The following is a 22,951-nucleotide window of genomic DNA, read 5'->3' on the forward strand; positions in this document are numbered from 1 at the left end:
CAAAGGAGAACAGTTGTCAAGAGTAGCATTGAAAAGGGGATTTCAGAAAGTGAAGCTTTTGGGACTTTGCAAGTTGGCTAACAACATCTGGGGCCAGGCAGAATAAACCTGCACCTAACAAAAGCCCTTCCTTCTACACAACGATTGCCGCCAATCATTTCGCCACATGATTTCGCTCACTCAGGGCCGGCCCTAACATTAAGCAAGAGTGGGCAGCTGGGGTGAGGCAACTGTGCAAAGCGAACACTTTTGTGCACACAGCGCCACAGGCAATTGTGCATGTTAAGAGTGCAACCTCTCCTACTCTTCCTTTTTAAAATTCATTTACTTATTAGAGAATCCTGCTCCTCCTATACATGCTTACTCAACGACAACCTCCACCTAAATCTTAACAGCAGTGAACACCTAAGCGTGACGAAATCAGGCCAGGGGTATTCAGCAGGCGCAGACGGGAGGTGCCTAAAGTGACGGTTAGGATTCGCCGCGCGCGGGAGGCAGCGGCATGCGCAACCCGAGAAGGCGCCTGCGCAGTTGGGAGGGGAAAGGACAGGCCGACTTGCGGCGGGGCGGGGCCCGAGCGACGCGCGGCTGTGACGCAGCACGTCCGCCGGGCGTCCTCTTGGCCGGCGGTCACCGGCTGGCCGCCCTCTGCAGCGGCGTCGAGTCCTCCTCGGAGCCTTGGCGATGGAGTACATGGACCGCTCGGCGCGCTTCTTGCGCCCTTACCTGGTGCGCGACGCGGCGCGGAGGACGATGCCTTTGGGGCTGTTGGGCCTCATGCTGGGCGGCTGCGTCATCAAGGAGTGGGCGCCGCTGCCGGAGACCTACATGAGCAACAAGCGCAACCTGCTTAACATGTGAGGGGATGTGAGGAGAAGGAGGAGGGGCCTGGCGTTGATTGACAGGGCGGGGAGGGGGCTGAGAGGATGGGGCAGCTTGACATGGGGGGGCACTTTAACCGGGGGGGGAATCTGAAGGGAGGGCAGGGCAAGGGGCGTATCTTACCAGGAGCTGTTGCATGAGGAGGTTGTTGCCCTTCTGCAAATAAGCGTGAGACCCTGTCAGAAAAAGCGGCTTTTGTTTACTGGGGTTTGATTTTATTAGTGCGAGTAGCAATGTAGCCAGCAGTGAAGCAAAAACCAATAAATGCAGTAACCGCTTGCCTAATCCCAGATGTGGAGAAAGCAAGCTGTCCTGAATAAACGGATTATCTTTCTAGGTGTGGCAGTAATTTTCGTGATGGTAGTGGATTCTCTCCTGGCCACGTGCATTTAGGAAGCTGAGTCCATCTAGTTCATCCATGGCTGGGGGGGACTTTGGCCCTCCAGATGTTGCAGTCCAACAACATCTGGAGGGCCCAGGGGTTTCCTTTTCAGTAGCTTTCCAGGTTTCGGACAAGGGTCTTTCCCAGCCCCACCTGGAGATGGTGCAGATTGAATTTGGGAACTTCTGCATGCATGTGCTCTGCCACTAAACTCCAGCCCAAATTTAGAAGCATTAGCTGGGATGCTGGACCCTCTTGCAGATGTCCCTCTTGCTGCAGGTCATTCTTGATCTGTTTCCTAGCTTGCTCCTCCTAGATACCTTTAGCTTCCTTTGAACTAATTTAATTTCTGAGAAATAGTTCATTTTGAATTTTCAGATTTAAATAAATAAATTTTATTGGGTTTTATTGTGGTAGCCAAAGGCCATGGCAGCATCCAAAGAAAGTAAAGGAAAGCAACAACAACACAACATTTGCTACATATGCAGTAAAGCTTTGGTCAGTTTTCAAATTAAACAGGGCACTTCGATTTTCGAGGCTGTTTACAACTTGCACCTGTATCAAATATGATAGTTTTGTGATCACTCAAGAGTTTTTTAAGGCTTGTACCAGATCCTGGACACTACTTTAGTGCCTCTTGTGTGGGAGGATCCATAAGTGTTTGGTACAAGCCTTGTCCAAAAGATTATGAGAATTAAGTAGGATGAATTTGGCAATATGCAGATGGTATAATTTTGTAACTTCTTTGAGCACATGTCTCTTACCTCCCTGGAGCTTAGAATATTTCTTTTCAATTTCTCCCTGGCAGGTATTTTGTTAAAGTTGCCTGGGCCTGGACCCTTTGTCTGCTGCTGCCTTTTATCGGCATCACTACCTACCACGTCACCCGGAGCGTTGCGGTGGTGGTTCGACGTCTCAGTGCTTTGCTGGTTGGCACTGCCATTTGGTATTCATGCACTGGGGTGTTCCTGTACATTGAGGACCTGACAGGCAGCTGCTACAAATCTGTGGCCCTTGATGTACCACTGAAGGAACATCCCAACAAACTACAGTGTCTAAAAGCTGGTGGCTTCTGGAATGGCTTTGACATCTCGGGACACTCCTTCCTTCTCTCATACTGTGCCCTGATTACTATAGAGGAGATGGCCGTGTTGCACATTGTGAACATCTCCCAGAACTCCAGAATGCACACTGTGGTAAATGGCTTTTTCCTGGCCCTGAGTTTCTTGACCATGATTTGGTTGTGGATGTTTTTTACCACGGCTGTGTATTTCCATGACTTCTCCCAAAAGTTATTTGGCACGTTGGCGGGTCTCTTGGCTTGGTATGGAACATACAGGTACTGGTACCTAACTCCTTTGTCTCCTGGACTTCCTCCGGAAAGAACTAGTTGGAGTTCCCGAAAGTCCAACCGTAGCCTATAAAAAAAAGAGTGCCTATGAGTCAGATTTTGTTTTAAAGAAAATTCTTTGCTTGATAACTAATTTTTAAAATAATTATTTTCAGTATATTTAAAGAGAGGAGTTGAAGACAAAATATTTTTTGATTCTGTGTAGAGGTTTGGATTTATTTCCTCATAAAAGAAGGCTGCTGTTGGAGTCCTACTAATCATATGACAGTTAACCGTTTTCACTAATTCAATGACAGCGTTAGTGATTGTGTTGGCAATGAAGTCTAAATTCCTTTAACTGGTGGGGCAGGGGAATGCATTCTCAAGGTTGGTTCGTTGGCTATGGAAGAAGCTAACATCTTAAACTACACAAAAAAATAGAACTTGTTAGAAAAATATTAACAAACAGCAAGGGAGAACCCATTGTTGGTTTGGGCAGATTACTGGCTAATGGAGCTCCCTGGACCTGTCCTGGTCATGACACACCACAGTTTTATTTTTTATCATTGCTGTTATGCCCCTAAGTCAAGGATAGCTTGATGCAGACAAAGCTTTCTGTTAGTATGAACCAATATGTTAGGGTAAGGGAGGGCTCTCTGCTGAGTCAGCGATAGTTTGAGCCACTTGTGGATTAACAATACAGAAATGTGGCTATAAAACAACTCTTAATTCTGTGAATAAGCATCTGTTCCAGCTGTTAGATGCCTTTAGTCTCCAGTTCTGCCGATCCATCCTTTCAGACTACCACGAAATGCATTTCCAGATCATTTTCTTTAGACAAAACAGCTTGCATAATCCAACCTTTGTGTTGGTATTTATTTTTTCCATGTAATTAAAAGCCTTTGAGTATCTTGACATTTACTACAGTAGCAGTGTAATATCCTTGATTATTGCAACACACTTTATATTAGTAAAGAAGGGTGTTGGCTGCAAGATTGCTGCACTCACATTCTTCCCTCTTGCCTTAATCTGTTTAATGCTGTAAGATGTCCACAGTCTGCAGCAGAAAGGCAGTTTGTTCTTTTATGGGGACTAATGTTCTTTTTATATTGATTCCATCAGCCGTTTCTTGGCATTGGGGAAAATTTATAAATGATCTTGTTTCAAATGAAATTTTGTAGGTGCTTTATCTGTCCCCACCCCTCAATGACACTAACTTTAAAACACAATCTACTTTTACATAGTTTTACTACATTGCTTGCTTCAGCTCTGTGACTTGGCTGTCTGCTTTGAAGAAGAAATGCAATTATTTTTAATTCTGATTTTAAACAAACAAACAAACTTGCATCTTAGCAAATGGTACTGCTTTGTACGTTAATACCTGGGGGTCTACTATCCTTTTGGACCAAAGTCTGCAGTCCTGCAATGGAATTTTCAAGAAGTGGTTTGAATCTTCATATTAAGTATATGATGTTTAAGCTACTTAAGGTGGTATACTTAACACTAACAGCTCAATCCTAAACAAATTTACTTACTTTGTAAGTACCTTCTTTTTTCACAGTACCCGCAAGAATAATTAGATGGAAGTTACTCCAGAAATAATCCAGTGGTGCTTATTTGGATTTTTAGATCCAAAATCCCTTTAGCAGTTTCTGTGCATGAAACTCCAGGATGCTTTAAAAAAATTCTTCCCAAGTTAAAACATGTCTTGCATGAAAGAACACGTAGAATGCAAATGTTCATCTCATTGACTTCTGTGGGGTTGAGATGACTTTTGCAAATATGTCAAATTTAAATGACTTCCAAATGGCAGATTGGGGTTGATACATACCACAGTATTCCCACGTATAAAAACAGTTTGGTGCCTTCCTCAGTTGTTTGAATATCCGTCAAGAATAACTTTAATGAATAACTGTAGCAAACAATTAACAGTCAGCAGTTAGACTGAACTAAGATAAAATGACTGCAATTCCCCAAAAGAGAATTGGGAGATGGCTATCTGATGGCATGTGTCATTTAGAGGACATGGAAGCAGCCTCACTTGATTGTATTTTTAAGTTGTCCTGTGGATCCTTCTGGATCAAACATCAGAGTATAATTCAGATATTAATAAATGTGACTTTACGCACACATGAAGGGCAATTTCCATGCCTGTGGGAGCCCTTTTTCCCTGCCAGTGTAATCATGGCAACCATTATTGCTATAACCAGTTTAGCAGCCAAGTTCATGCTGACTTTCCACTCAAGGAAATTAGTCTCCTGAGGATGGTTCAAGGCAGCTTGCGGGTGGTAGAAAAGTGCTAAGTGAGAACAGATCCCAAGTATTATTTGTTTCTTTTGTTGGCATCTTGTAAAAGTTCTATAAGCTGTAAGATTCGGTACATTTATTTTTTATGTAATATTAATGTTTTAGTGTTTTGCATTTGTATTATTTTTTTAAAAAGACAGCATGCACTGATATATTTGATTGCTATTATTTATCTGCATGCATTTTATATGTGTGCATACTTTCTGCTGACTGTATGTGCTAAACATTGTCGGTTGCATGGCTGAGTTTCATTACACACAGCATCAATGTTGGTAGTAAGCAAAAACCCTCCTGTGGTTTATGTTCTCTTTTGTCCTCCATGGAGTAATTATTTGGAATTCACATTCACTTCATATCATATTTTCTTCTTGTCTACTCAGACATGAAGACCTGCTTCAATGGCTATTGACAATGAGCAGAAATATCTAGCAGCCTTCATTATTTATCATTATCTTTAATAAACTGCTATCTCCACTAGCATTAAGTAGAAGTGACTAACCTATGGCCCCTGAGATGAGTTGGACTCCAACTCCCATCATCTCTGATAATTGGCCTTGCTGGCTGAGGCTGATGGAAGTTGGAGTCCAACAGTGAAGGGCTACAGGTTAGCCACCTCTTCATTAAAGCAGCGTCTTCGTCATACATTAAAAAATGTTTATGTAGGAGGATTTCATTCCATGTAAAGGATCAGAAGCACTGGAACTAAATATTTTGCTGCATTTCAACCAGCAGCTTGTGCCACAAACAGCTGCTTCTTGTCTTTTTACTGTCTTCAATGGAGAGCAGGTTTGTGGTCCTGTTGACACTGACTCTCTATAAAGCTCTGGGTATCTCATAATTTAGGTTCTTTGGTGCAGATTCATGACTTGGAAGTAAACAAACATACGGTACTTGCATTCTGAGTTGTTGTGCCAAAGCACCTTTGAGCTGCCTTTTCTGAGTATGACATGAGTTGAGGCTGCATGCAGCTTGTTTGCTTTTTAAAGCCTATTGACAACTGCTGTTATATAGTTCTGATCTATGAAAACAATTTAAAGGTTTTTCCATTGAATTCCTCAGGAGTGGGCTGCATCCTAATTTTGCATGGCTCACATTGACAAATATTTGCTGGTTTGGGAATCTTACCTGGTTTAATCAGCTGAAATATGAACCAGCCTTCAAACCATGGCATCATATCCTGGTTTGTTCCAAAGTGGTTAACCATCGTTTCACTGTTAGAATTACATAAGAAATTTATTGTTAACTGAAGATTTTGGGGCTTGTTTGCTCCCCTGAAAGGAAGAACAAAGGGGCTATGCACACATTTACAATCCCCATTCACATGTCAGCGTATTAAGCCAAAATAATGATTGGCCAAATTCAGGCATTGTATGCATAAAATGTAAGTAAGGGATGGGGAACTTGGGACCTTCCACATGTTGGACTACCAGTTCTGTCAGCCTCAGCTAGCATGGCCGATGGTCAGGGATGATGGGAGTTGTAGTCCAGCCACATCTGGAGGTCACCAGTTCCTTATGCCTGATGTAGATCATATTGCTTTTTTAGCTTTTAACAACATGCATAAAATATTCTAAATAAAAAATGGTACTTAAAAAATAACACTATATATAATATATAGATGCGTTATTGACAATGTATTAAGCAAGTGCCTATTGCAAACCTTTAAAGGAAAAAAATGGGTTTTGGAAAGGTCATGCTTGCTTGTATGTAGTCATGAGTAGTAATTACTTCTGATTCTAACCACAATTTGGGACTAGGCCCCAGTGATGTAACTGGGATTTACTTGCAAATGTACACATTCAAGATTGCATCATTAAAAGAGCCATGCCATGAGGTAGGCAGGTCACGTGGTTAGTTTTTGGAGAGGAGCACTGGGGTTCAAATAGTTTTTAAAAATAAAAAGCTATGGGGAAGTTAGAATGAATTACGTTGAGATTAACTGCTTCTTTGAGCAAAATGTATGGATTTAAATTATCCAGACATTTTTTGAGAGTGCCCAGCTTTGGTCTAGTTTTAGTGAACATTTGAACAGCCGCATGATGCTGATTCATCTGGGTGCATTCATGTGAAAATTGCTCATTTGGACAAAATGCAGCATCCCAAAAAACACTCCTGTGAATTGTAACGATTGTTGTACCCTCTGCAGATAACTCTGCCTGGATAGTTCAGATGAACAAAACATCTTCATTTGTACGTGAGCCTGGGAGTTGCTTCCAGAGCCATCCATGCATTGTAACCATTATACTGGAAGTAGTCTTCAGTTTCCTATCTCAAAACAATAGGACAGCATGACAGACAGCTCTATATAATATAAATTGAGGGTGGGGGAGCTGGTATTCTTCAGGAAGAAGTCGTTCCATTTATACATTATTGCAGAAGACCTGGCATGAGGAAGGATGTGTGCACTTTTTTCTTGGTTTGCAGACAACCGCCTGATTTGTGAACACACCTAGTCTTGGTATATGGAGCTATAGTATTCAGTGGACTGGTGAAATGCTGGATGATTGTTCTCTTGTGTCTTTGCTTGCATTTGAGTCAGATAATTCCAGCTGGCTTATACTATGCATTATGCTAATAACAATCTCTGGAATTCAAGGGCACTGAACCTTCTGCCCAATGGTCTGTTTCTTTGTAGGAGGAGGGATACTTAATACAATATAATTCTAACCACTGAAGTATAAATAAATTCACCCCAGGATCGGAAGGATTTGACATATTTGGCAAAGCAAAAGGCTGGATTTGAAATGGATTTTTGTTAAAGACCTTGTTGCCGATACCTGGTTTTTTTTCCTTTTAAAAGAACTGATGTATTTTGAATGGAATGATGGAAACAGAGCAAGTGTAATCGTGACAATACTGGGCAAAAACAACATTGTCTTGTCTCAATAAAGTTAGTTCAATGTAACTCCTGTCATTTTCATTTGTGCAGAAATTATGAAATGTAAAAAAAGTTTTGAGATTGCAAAATATATCCCATATTCTAATAGCAAGCACATTCTCTTGATGTTGCTCTTTATGCAGCCAAAATAGCACATTCACTTATAAGAGACATGTTTTTGTAGAAGTGCAAACCATCTATGGGGGGGGGGGGCTAAGCGGAAGATGCCCCCTGCACAAGAAAAACCCAACTCTGGACTAAGCATGTTGAATGGATATGGAATTTCGACTGACTGGGTTTGGGACCTGAACACAGCAACATTTTGTTGGAAGTCCCACAATTTTGCTTCAAATGTAGTTTATTTTGTAAACATGACACTATATATTAAAGGTGTAACACAGTAACATTTCAATGCCTGCAAGCCCAAAAGCAATTAAGGAAACCCTGTTGAATTAGTCTTACATGCACATGTTTAGCAGGTTGCATATTTTGATTGGCTTTAGTTAATTCGGTAGGTAAGGTTGATAGACAAAATATCATTCTAGTCATTGAGTAGGCAGTTGAATCTTGTTTGGATTTTCACTGATTTCACTCCCTTTTGTCCCAGTTTATTGGATTTATGAATGTCATACGAAGCAGATGGGTGTCCCTAGATGCACAGCCAAATTTTCTAGGGACAGAAATCTGCTTCTTTTCTCTTTGGGGTATGTTGCTTGATTGAGTGCTGATTGGTGGCCTGGCCTTTTTGGATTGTGTATTATCTGCCTTTGTATTGCATCCTGTAGGAATGAAAGCTTAACATCGCTCAAGCTGGCAGTAGAACATTGAATTGTTCCCTAGAAAATCAGGAGGCTGCCAGAAAACTAGAACAGGGCACGTCCGGAATGTATGGTGGTTGGAGCGGCTTTCTAAACAGAAGATGCTTAAAAAAAACACACAGTTTTTGTCCTTCCTACAATGTAGTGTGCTGTTAAGGGAGTCAGGAGGGGGTATTGCATGACTCTACAGATTCTCTGGTGATCAGGTTGCTAAAATGGATGAGAATCTTGGATAACCAGAATGCAGTACAACTGAATTCCACATAAAGGCTTGAGGGGTGGAAAATACCTAAAATGTTAAGATGATTAGAATGGTGATTTAATGGAAGATTTGTTAATAAATCAGGCCCCTGAAAAGTCTCTCTCTGGAAGGTGGGGACCCCTCCTGAACAATGTGGGTGGGGTGTGAGGCTCAAAACGACTGACAGCTGGGGGAGAGGGTGGAAGAAACCTTTCTTCCATGAACTTCCTTAAGTTCACACTGGCTTGGAGATTCCTGCATTGTAGGGGGTTGGATTAGATGAACCTCGGGATTCCTTCCAACTCTACATTTCTATAATGTTTAGAGTGGCAGCGAGCAAGTTCCCCTAGGTTCGGATAACCTATGGTCAGCTAATAGGATGTAACCAAAAATGCAAAGGAGTAACTAAGATGGATTTTAAGCTATCTTTGACTGGATCAGCATTTGCTTGCAGGAAGCATGTTTCTCAGCCATCTACAGACTTGCAAACTGGGTCCCCTCACCCCGCCAAGTTACATTTATGGTACTGGGTTGTTGCAGTACTGGTGTGGCTGAAACAGCTAAATACTTGATCTAAACATCATTGGTTAATAGGCTATGATGTAGAAAACTGTCATCACACATGGACATGTGTGTGTACAAACACATCTGCTTAGTTCCAACCACCCTAAAAATAGAGATGCAGCTGGTGGTGGATTAGCATGCGCAAAAAAAATGTGTTTATTTCTGTTCACATGGTGTCTTATATCTTGAAGAGGGGAATAAATGCCTCTGGTCTTGGTACTGCATCTCAAGGTATCAGCATGTGATCCAGTCTGCATAGCGCTCCACACCGAATAGATAAAAAAAGCTTGGTTCTGCACATCTAAAGCTATGAAACTTTTTTTCCATTTCTCAAACCTTGCCACAAACAGTAGTTCTAAATCTCTTAAACCAGGCTTCCTGAAACTCGGCCCTCCAGATTCCCATCATCCCTGACCACTGGTCCTGCTAGCTAGGGATTATGGGAGTTGTAGTCCCAAAACATCTGGAGGGCCGAGGTTGAGGAAGTCTGTCTTAAACTGAGGCTGCGTATACACACCATATATTTACAGCCCTCCACCCTGAATACAGGGGGAAGTATAGTTTCCCCCTCAAAGCTATAATTCCAGCACCCTTAAAATAGAGTTCCCAGGATTCAGGGTGTGTAATTTAAATATATGGTGTGCATTCAGCCTTCAGCTTAGTAAGCTGTTTGCCCTTCCCAATCTAACTTTAGTTCTCTGTAACAATGGTTAAATTATATGTGATGCTTGCTAATCTAGGGATGGGGAGCTGTTTTCTATTTCTGGATTACTCAAAAGAAACACCTGTTGTTTCTTGCTGTTCAGAATTGGTTTACAGGTTATTTGTAGTTCTAGGAGCTCTGTTAAGTCTCCTCCATTTCAACCACTGTTCTGGTGCATTACTGTGGTTTTAGCGTGCCCATTATTTTAAATAAAGAAATATCAGTGTGGGACAATAATGTAATAGATTTGCATGCACTGCTCCATCAGTTTTGAGTGAACGTTTAGAAAGTTTGAAATGTAGAAGAGGACAGTTTAGAGACAGATTTTTGAAGTGTGTGTGTGTAAGTGTATTATGAGAGATTTGGCTGTTATTCCCAGCGGAGCCTTTTGATAGTATGTGCTTTTGGGTATGGTACTTAAGAGCTCTTCACAGTTAGATGAACAAACCAGTTAAACAAGTTTTTATAACTTCTTTATCCATTAAAAGTAGTGGGAGTAACAGTTGGAGCCTATGCATGTTTACTCAATCCCACTCAATTTAATAGGATTTAACTCCTAAACAAGAGTACAGGTAACCCCCAATTTGTGCAGGGGTTGCATTCCAGGTGCACATACTGAACGCATGTAAATCAGTCGTTGCCTGTACATATAGCCATAATGTTAGCCCATTTGAACTCAGTGGGATTAATGTCTGAACGTGCATGTATCAGATCCCACTGTTAATGGCCACCAAGATCATATTTTAAAAGAGTGCTATTCTTAGCAAGAATGTCATGTTAACCCCTAGTCCCAATTAAGGTGGCCATGGGGCCATATCTTGCATGGCATAATGGTTAGGGGAGGGCAAGCAGTCTTGCTTGGGCTTGGGAGCCTGGGAGAGGGAAAATAAAAAATTCTCTTAGGGTTTCACTGCTTTAAAAAATGTGTGTCGCAGTATATATGCCAGAAATGCCATGACAGTCAGTGGGCATTCAGGTGGCCGTGCTGCTAATTTGAGATGAAGACCGTTGCCTTAAGTAGCTTTCTTGCACATCTCACCAATCACACAAGGGCTCCAGCAACTGCAGCTGACTGAAGAACAAAGGCAGGCTGAAGCTGACCTAGCATTCAGGAGGGCCAAAGGAAAACCAGGAGCTAATTGGTATTCAGAGCCCTGGCACTCAATTGGGCAGTCCTCCAGATGGGGCAGGAAGTGCAAAGAAGATCAAATTAAGCCCCTGCTCCCGGAAGTGAGGTTGTCTGCGAGGGTCAGAAGATGGCAATAACATTGAAATGGAAGCTGCACTGAAGCTGGAAGGCAAAGCAGGGACGAGCACAAGTTCAGATGGGGCTAAGGATGATTCGAGGATCTGCTGCAGCAGTTTGCCTGATTCCTGGAGTGAAGAACAGAAAACTATACCAAATGTGGGTGGGTGGGGAGGTTGCAATGGAGAAAGCAACTATAATTTATACAAAGCTGAATCAGACCATCTGGCTGAGTTTTGTGTACGCTAACTTGCAGTGGGCCTCCAGCATTTCAGGCAGGTCTTCCCCAACCCTACCCAGAGATGGCAGAGAATGAACCTGGAACTTTTTGCATTCAATGCATGTGCTGTACTGTTGAGCAACCGTTCTTCTCCCAGCTAATTAAAAGAACTTCAAGAAATTTTGCAAAGCTTTGTACAGTGGTACCTCGGGTTACATACGCTTCAGGTTACAGACGCTTCAGGTTATAGACTCCGCTAACCCAGAAATAGTACCCCGAGTTAAGCACTTTGCTTCAGGGTGAGAACAGAAATCGTGCTCCTGCAGCACAGCGGCAGCAGGAAACCCCATTAGCTAAAGTGGTGCTTCAGGTTAAGAACAGTTTCAGGTTAAGAACGGACCTCCAGAACGAATTAAGTTCTTAACCCGAGGTAACACGGTATTTGTGGGAGGGGTGTGTGGGGAGAGCAGTATGAGGGTTTACAAGTTTTAAATGCAGTTAATGTCTCTATCAATCGCTGGTAGGAGGAGAGAGACACAACCCACACAAACTGTTAGCAAAAAATGGCCTACATTTTTTTCTTCACAATTCACAATGCATTCAAAATAACTGGAAAATCAGCCTTTCAGGCCTGTGTCAACATGTTCTCCTAAATATATCCTGGAGGGAAACAGCAGGTGTGAAATTTAAGACTAGAGATCTTTAGCGAAATGGGTAACAATGCAATGGCTGGCTTGTCAACTAGCTTGTCGTGCTGTTATGGACCGGCTGGATGTAGAGGAATGGTGGGAGGCACCAGCTGGGGAAAAGACAACTTCCTTCCCTACAAACCCTCTCAGATGCTAAGATGGGCAGAGGGGTCCCTGTTGGTGGCAGCGGTGGAGCATATGCCTGACGGCTCGGGGTAGGCTTGGGAGTCGCAGGCGTGCGGTGCACCAAATGTCACCCCCCTCAGTGATTGGTGGTTCATCTGTTCTCAAAGGCACTACAAAACAACAGCAACTGACTTTTTGCAGTGAGGGAGCTGACACGGTCACATCCACACCATATGTTAAAAGCACTTAGCTTCCACCAAAGAATCTCAGAAACCATAGTTTGTTAAGAGTACTGGGAATTGTCGCCCTGTGAAGGGAAAACCATGGTTCCCAGGATTTGGGCAGGGGTGGGGGGAAGCCCTGGCTGTTAAAGTGGTATAAATGTGCTTTCAGTGTATGGTACAGAGGTGACCCATGGAAATGCATGGAAAAGTGGGGAAGGACGAATGATTTAAGAGTAACATGTATAAGCACTCTGCAAGCAACTAGGGATGAATGCAGGGTGAATGCCCTGCAAACAAATCAGAATGAATGCTCAATAGAGAGCATTCCCCATGCAATCTAACCCCTGTGTAAGGTTTCTGCAAGCTAACCAACAAGAATGCTTAATAATTGCCTGGAAGAGCACTGAAGTCGAGGAAAAAACATGCATCTCTTTGTTAATACAGTCGTACCTTGGAAGTCGAACAGAATCCATTCCGGAAGTCCGTTCGACTTCCAAAACGTTCGGAAACCAAAGCGTGGCTTCTGATTGGCTGCAGGAAGCTTCTGCAGCCAATCGGAAGCCGCAGAAGCCCCGTCAGATGTTCAACTTCCAAAAATAGTTTGCAAGCCGGAACAGTCACTTCCGGGTTTGCGGCGTTTGGGAGCCAAAACAATCGAGGACTAAGCTGTTCGAAAACCAAGATACGACTCTACTTCCTATTCATGGAGTAAAGCATGGCAAATTCTGAGGCTAAGCCAACCCCTGACTATATTAAAGTAGAAAAAAGGCACAGTCAGTGTGTGCAGACACATTTACTCCGGGAAATGAGTCAACTGATGCTAAACACATTTAGAAATGTAAAGCCATTACTCCTCCCATATGGTTTATTTAGGTTCTCAGAGGGTTTTTAAGCATGAGAAGCAAGTGATGCTCATTACTCTTTCCAACATGCAAAAGGCACAAGAAAGTGAGAAAGGTGATTTTCTGTGCAAAGTGTTTCTAAGAAAATACACAGCAAAAAAGTGACTTTAAAAAAAAATGCTCCTCAAGGAAGGAATGGCGGGGGAAAAGGAAGAAAGAAATGAAAACACATCCTTTGGAAATGGCTTGAAACTTATGAAAACAGTCCTGTTGTTAGAGTCCGGCAAGGCTCCTTTGGTGAACGATGCTTGGCAACTTCATGAAAGGAACTCGAGGCAAACACCTCAGTAAGACAGAAATTCATCTGTGAAATCAAGGATACAATCAGAAGAAGCCCACTGGCTGTCAACAATTAAAAAAGCAAATTAAAAAAATATAGAAGTAGAAAGTGGATACATTCTAAGCGCAAGTCGATTAAAAATGCTTGATTGAATGGAAATGATGGTATACAAAGAGAGAAAGAGACACAAATAATTCATTTCCACCTTAAGCTAGAACTTCACAAACTACTGTGGTCTGACTGTGTTCATTCTATTTCTGTTGTGTGCGTGTCTGTGTTTTGTTAAAAAATAAGCCTATGTCATCATCACACCACCACAACAGCTCTTATGAGAGAAAAGTCCCCGCAATTTGCACCTGTGGGAAAAAATGTGCTATGTGGCCAACAAACATTGGAAAAAATGTAAAGGTGCAGAAGATAACCCCGTCTTTCCATTTTGTGTTGTTGGGGGTATTGTTGCTTCTCTTCTAATGGCGCTTTCCTGTGCTAGAGGGCAGTTTTGCTCCACAGCGGTTGTGTAAGCATTAACACAACCACTGTTTACAGTTGTATAATACTTAAACCTAAAAAAAAGGCATTGTACAAGTTGAATTTTTGTTGTTGTCGTTGATTCGCTTTCCTTGCAGTATAGGTTTTTCTACTTCTAGACTATGGAATGTTACATTAACAGTATAGTTATTCATATTGGTTTCAAATTTCATTACAGTTACTGAAGATTCATCATGGTTTCACACAGCACAGAGACACCAAACTAAACACCAGAACAGCCAGCATTAGATGTATTTTTTCTTTAGATACCAATACGCAAAATACCCCATCCCCCCTAGAGATCCCATGAGGAAGGAGGCTCCGAAAAAGGATGGTGGTTTCCGCTTGACCAGCCTAAAGGCATTGGGTACCACTGCCGAGAGGAGGGTGGTGTGTATGTCTCCCAAAACTTTCCTGAAGGCAAAGCGTTTTTGTATCCTTTCAAAGAAGTTCTGTAGGTTGGGTCTACTGCCATCTTCCCAGTATTTCTTAGAGAGTCCTAGAAACTTGAGGCGATGCAGCGTGGCTCCCAACAAGATGTCAGCCAAGGTGAAGACACACCCACAAAGCCAGAGTTCACACTTCTGCCCTGGAGAGCAAAGACAACACAGAAGCAATATATCAGAAAAGTTTTGTCACACCTAAACACTTAGGAATGGAGACAAAGTCCAATCTTGGAGCTTATTGACTTCCATTTTTGGCTGATGTAATGCATACCCTCCAGTTTTGTTGTTGTTTACTTGTATGCATTTTGTCAACTCTACACTTGTTTTCCAGTGGATAGCCTTGTGTCCTACTTTACAGAGGACAGTCCTCTGTAAGGGTGCCAAAGGGCAGTTCTCCATTCCAAGGTCCATCTGCTATAAAGTAGGCAAAGCAGAGGCCAAATCAACTGAGCAGGGACATAGGGCACCCAGTTATGGTTAGATGTACTCGATTGCTATCTGAATTACTAAATTTGCATATATGCATATCAATCAACACAGAGATTTTATGTAAATTGACACCCACTTTTGTCTTCTTTTCGGCGAAGCCTAACTGGCCACTCTAGATTTTCACCAAATTTGGTACAGAGAAAGAGAAAACCAGCCATTCCTTGCAGCCTACATGGTGGGCAGCTCTTCAGTTTGGGGCCAGTTGAAAAATGCAGGGGCAGAGACAGAGGGATTTTAATTTGCAATTAAAATTTAAATTTAATCAGAGGTCATTTGTCTGGTGTGAAAACTCCTTTAACCCGTACTAGAACAAGAAGATAGGCAGGGCAAGGCTTCCCTTTCCTGCTGTGTTGCCTCTTCCCCTGCTGATCTTAGCAGAATTTGATGAATCTAACGTGAATGAAAAACCTATAGCAACAGCATTTGCAGCAGACTTTGAAACTGTGAAGTCATCCATCATCAAAATCTTTGTGGCGTCCGGTGGCAATTCTGAAGGTTATGGGCCTTCCTAATCCCCCAAAAAGGTGGGATGTAATTTCAAAAAATTGCAACACCTTGCTTGTTTGTTTTGGTTCTCCAAGCTAATCTTCAGCCCAAAGAAAAACCTGCAGTGAGGCAGTGGAGAGGGGAGCCTTCAGGGTGAGTCATACGAGGACTCAATAACGTTTCCTTTCTTTGGAATGGAGCAATTAACCCCACTGTGCTGGCGAATTTGTTAGGCTCTTTTCTCCCAGCCCAACCTTGGCAGCTGGAATCCAAGGTCTCTGTCGGTTGCCAATTAGCTCCCCACCCCCTGCAAAAGTGAATACTAGCCTACTGCCTGCATAGTGAAGCCTGTTGTCAGGTTTCATTCCCAAAGGGAGAAAATTCACCATGTGATACACAGACACCCCACTTCCTGAGATTAAGGGTGCCTCCGTACTGTACTTTAAAGCAAGTTGCTTTCTCCAAATAAACCTTAGAATCCTTAACAAGCTGCACTTTCCTTCTGTTTCAATTTATTAATATTTTGCAATTTACATCAATGTCTCTAGAAAGGAGATATAAATACTTGATGATGGTGGTGATACTAATGATGTTATGAGTTTGGTGTAGGGAGAAAGCTGTATGCCTAGACCCTTCTAATTCCTGGATCCAGCAACTGTGAAAATTTAAGCAAAGGTTCAAATTCCTGGAATAGCCGGACTAGCTTCCTAGTGGAGGTGGTAGCTTGGGTATTGGGCCATTAAGGAAACAAAGGGAGTGGCTCAGTGCCAGGAGAAAAATGGGTGGAGCCCCCTTCTTTAGCTGGCTGGTATCTAGAAAGACAAAGGCCAGAGTTGAGAGTGGAGTGATGTGAGCTAGAAGCAAGGAAGTAGCAGGCTGGGAAGCCAGAGAGCCAGAGCGATGCTTGATTTCTTATTGAATCCAAGGTTGCAAGCTATGGGGGAAGCAAGGCCCTCTTTGGGTGATTATGCTGTGAACCCCTCCATCATGGGCTCAGGTTGTATATATGTGTAAATAAACCATATATCATAAAGACACCACAGTCTCTGCTGTGCCTCATTCCAAAAGGAAACACGAACCCTGAGTGTTTGTCTGGAATCCCTGGAATCTCGCACCACTTGAAGATTGGGTAGCAAGCCACAACAATGATAATCAGCCAGCTGTCACAGGTGGCATCTGTCACCTTTTTCTAAAGAACCTTTCAAGCAACCCTCTAGGTCTAATGCCCCACATTAACACAATGCATATGCAGGTAATTGAAGTAGCTGCACCTTCTTTCCCAGTTTACTCCTGCCTGCACGTCTCACTGCTTCTTCTGTAAAGTCCGTGCATTAACACGGATGCCCGCTGGATGCAACATTTATCCACCGCCCACTCCAGAATTTAACTTCTAGAGACAATAAGGAAGAAGCTGGACACTGAAGAATGAAAACATGAGCAGCTCTCGTTATTATAACAATGGCACATTTTTATGCATAAAATGTCGTACCCAAAAATAGCTCTTTCTCTGCCTCCTAATTTGCAGCATATTGCACTCATAATTACTGGGTGCCTCGCACTGTCATGTCTGTCACCTTGGCACTTTTGCATGTGGCTCGACCAAGCCTGCTAGGATACTGTATATTTTTTCTTTCCAAGCATAGCCTCTGAGAGAATAAGAAGCGGCTTGAGAGATTAGAACCTGGCTGACTTTCAAAGCCAAAGAGAAAACCCCTCTGCAGGCCAGCCCTGGGATACATTGGCAGGTGCAGTTATTAGAAATGTCAGTCTTCTGCAGAGAAGGACTTGTTTTTAATAGCCATTCTCTCTACCAGAAAGGCTGTTAAAAATGTCTCTCCTATGTGAAAAGTTCCCTGCTGCTATTTATTGGGCAGATATGTATTCACAAACTCTCTTCAGGTCAAAACTACCCACATCTTTTCCCCAGTGGGAGCAAAAGCAGCAGGGGGTGGGTGGGGTTTTCAACAGAAAAATTGTGCTGATCTTCAACCTCAGACTGCAAGCTCAGTGGGTACATTGTGTTAGGAAAAAACAAACACGCCATAAACTGTAAGATTCTAGGAGTGTGAAGGGAGCTGGCAGAGATAATTTTTATTTCAGAACTTCTGTTTCCACTTGGCTTTGGGTGCTGTTTTTTCTCGATCTGAAGTCACTTGCCGTATTCATATGAATCCCTGCCCCAATAGTCCTCTTGAACCCAGTGCTTTGTTCTTCCTCTTCCTTTCTCTTTTCTGTTTGTCCTGCCTCTTTTGATGCCTTTGATTCTCCAGATATGCCTCTGTTTCTTATTCCAAGTGAGTCAGTTGTCAGGCCCTAAATTTACACAGCTGTCTATGACATCAGAGAATCAATGCCAGGGTTGTCATATGTCTGGGATTTCCCAGACACATCCAGTTTTTTGGGGCCAGCACCATCATCTGGGCGGATTTTTGCATTTTGGATTAAATGTCCAGGTTTGGGTTTTTTCTGTTTCTGTTTTTGTTGTTTTTTGGGGGGGGGACCTGCATGCTCAGAAGGCGCTGTGCCCCAGAACAAGAAGCAGGCATTGGGTGGCCTGGAGCGGCTTGCTGGGGGTCGTGCTAGGCCTGGTGTTGTTCCTGGCGGTCGCCTGGCCTTGCATGACCTTCCTGGGGCCACTCAGCCTCCCATCATGAGCAGGAGGCTGAAAACAGCAAAGGTAAGAGGGGAGGGAAGAACGGGGGAACAGGCAGGCGAGGAAGGGGTTAGCAGCAGGGAGGGGGCGAGTGATGGAGAAGCGGGATGGTGAGTGGAGTAACACGGTGGGGTGTCTGGGTTTTGATCCCCAGAATATGGAAACCTTAATCAATGCTGCACTAGGGTGTCAGCACATCTTTGGCTTCAATTGGCTCAGGTGACATGACATACTGTAACATCACAGCCACCAGAGCTTTGATGTCATATGGAACCCTGCAAGCTTTGGAGCTGAAGTGAACAGAGGCAATGGGCAGAAAGCAGAAAGTTAGACTGATTGATTTAAAAAAGCAAAACCCTTCAACAAGAAGTAATTGTTTCATGAGGTTCTTCTTGTCCCTCTAGTACTATGAATTTTGGAAATGGTGCGTGCAAGCTCCCTAACATTATGATTAAATTAGAAGAACCACTAAGGAAATAACCACCCATAGAACGTTCATGTTGCAAAACATAGTATAAACTCCTGCCTGAGTATATATCACTGTTTTTTTTATCCAGATCAAGGTAGTCACACTTAGGTCCCACTGAAATAAACAGAACAAGTTAGTCACAACTAGCATTTCAAACTGATTTTGTTGCAACTAAAGTGTGACTAACTGGGTGTGGATTCAGCAGTATGGCAGGCATAGCTGGCATTAATTTAGCACTTGGGATGGGTAGATCTGTCAATTCTGGCTTCCTATATATATATATATATATATATATATATATATACCGGTATATATGTTTTTTAACATATCCTTTTCAATAGTAATTAAACATACATATATATATATATATATATATATATATATATATATAATCAATTTTTTAACACTGTCAATTCTGGCTTCTCATTTTTTCCAGTGTTAAGTACGGTTCTCCATATTTCCATATCAGTTTGCAAAGTATTTTTCTTAAGGCTTCATGAAAATTCTTCAGCAAATTTATCCTAATATACAATTTTTGCAAAGAAATTTTGGGAAATATGCACCTTTTTTGCAAAGCGATTTTGCCTAATATGACTTTAAGTTTGTTTGTTTTTTTACAATCAAGCAGTGCATGAATTTTATGAAATAAAATGAATAAAAAAATATGATGCATTTTTGTAGTTTTCACCAACATAGGCATTTTTATGCACCTTTTACCCTAGTGTATGCATTTTTGTACACGTTACATGGGTGGGGAACTACACCGCAATATTTGGTGAACTGCGAAAATTCTGAAGGGCGGTTGTGTTTCAGTTCATATATGGTTTTGTAAAGTGCAAATAAGGTAGTTTTGCCTTTAAATGTGAATTGAATCAAACTTATCCCTGTACTTACTTAGCACATTAACAGAAGTGTACATTTGTACAGGAAACTCTCACGGTGTGCCTTCCATCTCTGGGCTTGAGCCTTTAGCTGGTTCACTATGTTAGGGTTGCAATATTTCAAAAAGTAAAAACCAGGACACCCCAAAAGCGCTGCTCTTTGGAAATCCCCCCGGACATTAATTCCGCCTTTCAAATCCCAGTAATGTCCGGGAAAATCCGGATGTCTGGCAGCCCTAACTAAGTATTATAGGTGCCCTCTTTGAAGCATGATATGACAATGCGTTAAAGAGTTGCTGCAGTCAGTGCAACAGTCAAGGTTCATCTGGGAAAAGTAGCAGGACCCTTATAGAACATGGAACCCTTCTGAGCCATTCTCAGCAGGAGATTTTCAAAGCATACTCATTGCTCTCTCTCTCTCTCTCTCTCTCTCTCTTTCTCTCTTTCTCTCTTGTTCCTAATGTATTTTTCTTGGCACAAATACACAGTCAAACCTGACTCACAGCTGGACGCAAACAAAACAAATGCCTGCTGGTCTTGATCGAAGGAGATGTGGGCCTGAACTGAGGAAGAGGCTTCAAATGGTTTTGATGTTGCGGAGGGAAGCAGCGCTAGCTTAATGCAACTATATTGTCCTTGAGATGTCTACGTCAGAGAGGGATTTAGGGCAACACGGCTGGTTCCCCCATATCGGGTGCCAAGCTTAGGGGGTGCTGCAAGGTGTTGAAGTATGATGTAGTGAATTGAATTGGACTGAATGGAAGGTGAGAGGTGTCGGGGGGGGGGGGGGAGCCGAATTTTGGCCTTGCACAGGGCACCACACACACACACACACACACCCCTCCTCCATTCAGGCAAGCAAAAGCCGTGGTTCAATTACGTTTTCCAACCAGGCAAAAGTACTAAAGGAGGGCACAAAGCAAGGTGGTGAAGGGAATGACTTGGGGAGAGAGGGTGCAGCCTGGAGAACTCCAAGCATGGCATTTAGCCCCAGGGTCTGAGGTTCCTAGCCGCTACCTTCAGTCTTTCTTTAGATGCAGCCTCTGCACTGCCTGTTTCTTTGTTCCGTGAGTCCCTTTGTCCAGTCGTCTGCTATGGCCAGCTGGACTTGCCAAGCCTTAGTGATGATAACATCACAGCAGATAAATGATACTACTGCTACTAATAATCATTAATAGTTGACAGCAAAATATAACATCCTTCTGATAATGGATTGTATCTCATCTAACAAAATCTGCTCTAGCTTTACCTGCCAAATAAGGTTTGCTCTCCAACAGTCTCTCACAGCAGACTTAGAAAATAATGTCCCCAACAGCAATGATGCCTACCTTGGTATTCAATTTTTCTTTTCTCCAGCTCAGCTTCAATCTGATCTAGCACCATTCCCAGATCACCCAGGATTTTCTTCAAGTAGTTCACATTGTCATGTTCCAGGATCTTGGCCTAGATATAAACAGTAAATGTTTACATCAAAATTGAACACGAAGAATGTGTTTCCACACAATTTGAACGTAGTGGATATTTTACAAACAAACGACTTTGAAAAGCCTCATCATTGTTTTGATCAATCTTGTCAGGGAACTGCCATCAGCTCAGACGTGAGAGGTGGAAGGGCAGTTTTGTTATAGGGAACCTCTGAAAGTCCTGCAAAGCAGTTCCTCCTCTGGTGAGGAGGAAAGCCCCACCTCCAGTGGGGAGGAGCTGGTGGGACCAGGGGATGCTAGGGAGAGCCTCAACTCCGACCCTGAGCAAGCCGGAGAGGAGGGAAGTACCCCTTTGCCAGCGCCCATTCTGCGCAGTAGGTTTCGGCGCAGGGAGGGGAGGAGAGGGTTGGGGGCCAAGCAACTGTTATGCTGGGGGAGATACAAGGACCGCCCACTCCCAGATTCTGCTAGCGACTGAGCCAGACATGAACTTGCGACGCTCTTCACTGTAAATAGTTTTGCATTAAGAATAAAGCCTGGAAAAGACAGGTCGGAGTCTTGCTTGTTTGCTCTCGAGCAACCACACCACCATCTGACAAATCTGTTGTGAGAAGAGGTGCTCGGAAGGCCAAATATTCAGGGTTGTGTTCATAAAAGCAACTTCCAACCTGTGCCAGGACTGCACTAACAGAGGCATTGTGTCTAGGTCATGAGAAGCAATAACTCCGCTTTATTATGTGCTGGTCAGGTGCTATCTAGAGTACTGGGCCCAGTTATGGGCACCACATGTTAAAGAGGATATTGGCAAGCTGGAGCATGTCCAGAGGAAGACAACTGGGATGGTGAGGGGTCTGGAAATGGAAGTCCTATGAGGAATGGTTGCATGAGCTGGGTGTGTTTAGCTTGGAAAAGAGAATATTAAGGCAGGAGAGCGGTCTTCAAATCTCTGAAGGGCTGCCAAAGATGGAGCAGACTTGTTTGCTGCTGCTTCAGAAAGCAGAACTAGAACCAGTGGGTGGGAATAGCACGGAAACAGATTTCAGCCCAACCTTAGATATTCTTCTGCCTGAAACATCACAGCGACCGATGCCAACAGATATCGGCACACTTAGGGATCCACAGAGTTTGCGCAGTTGCGTAACAGACCTCAGCAACTCAGCATTTTGGCTAATCTATTTTATTTACATATAAACACACGCGGAGCACTGCAACATGGCTCCCTCTCTCTCTGGCATCAGACAGCAAAGAGAAAAAGAACAAAGGACAATACTTCCACTTCATGGAACACAGTAACACAAACATCCTGTCTCCGTCACTTCTCACTCTGCGGAGTCAAAACATACACCATCATGTGATAGACAACAATCCCATGACTGCAATCACAGAGCGGAAATTCTAACAGGAACTTCCTAATGGTAAAAACTGTTCAACAGTGGAGCAAACTGCCTTGGGTAGTCGGCCCTCCTTCACTGGAAGTATTTAAGCAAAAGTTGGTCAACCACCTGTCAGGGATACTGTAGTTGCATCCTGTGTTGTAGATCCTGCATTGAGAAGGTAGCTGGACTAGACCTCCAAGGTCCCTTCCTTCCAACTCCAAAATTCCTTCTTACGTACATCAGAAATCCCCCCTTCTGTACAGCTATTAAAGTGCAGGAGCCTTGTCCTCTTTTGAATCTGGTCGCCCTGTTAGGGTAGCGATGGCAGGCAAAATGGCAAGCAGCAGCACTGGTAATGGATCTGAACTGACAACCCCATTTGTGAAGCTTTAGTTTGCTAGAAAACA

At 43.0% G+C, this 22,951-nt stretch overlaps 2 protein-coding genes across 2 annotated transcripts in view; one reads left to right on the top strand and one right to left on the bottom strand.

Moving 5' to 3' along the window:
• Positions 1-509: 509 nt before the first annotated feature.
• On the top strand, positions 510-7,806 carry FITM2 (fat storage inducing transmembrane protein 2). The gene is made up of 2 exons (XM_083619159.1): positions 510-857; positions 2,073-7,806. Exons 1-2 carry the CDS (start codon positions 685-687, stop codon positions 2,686-2,688), a joined length of 789 nt encoding a protein of 262 aa, XP_083475285.1. The 5' UTR covers positions 510-684; the 3' UTR covers positions 2,689-7,806.
• Positions 7,807-13,435: 5,629 nt separating this feature from the next.
• Positions 13,436-22,951, bottom strand: part of GDAP1L1 (ganglioside induced differentiation associated protein 1 like 1) — a 49,560-nt gene continuing 40,044 nt past the window's right edge. The window contains exons 5-6 of the mRNA XM_083619038.1: positions 21,073-21,187; positions 13,436-14,909 (exon numbers count right to left, since the gene is read on the bottom strand). Of these exons, the coding sequence (XP_083475164.1) occupies positions 14,566-14,909; positions 21,073-21,187 (459 nt within the window). The 3' untranslated portion in view covers positions 13,436-14,565. The remainder of the gene's footprint in view (positions 14,910-21,072; positions 21,188-22,951) is intronic.

This window comes from Podarcis filfolensis (assembly GCF_964270895.1).
Source record: "Podarcis filfolensis genome assembly, chromosome: 6".
In the NCBI taxonomy this organism is placed as follows: Eukaryota; Metazoa; Chordata; class Lepidosauria; order Squamata; family Lacertidae; genus Podarcis; species Podarcis filfolensis.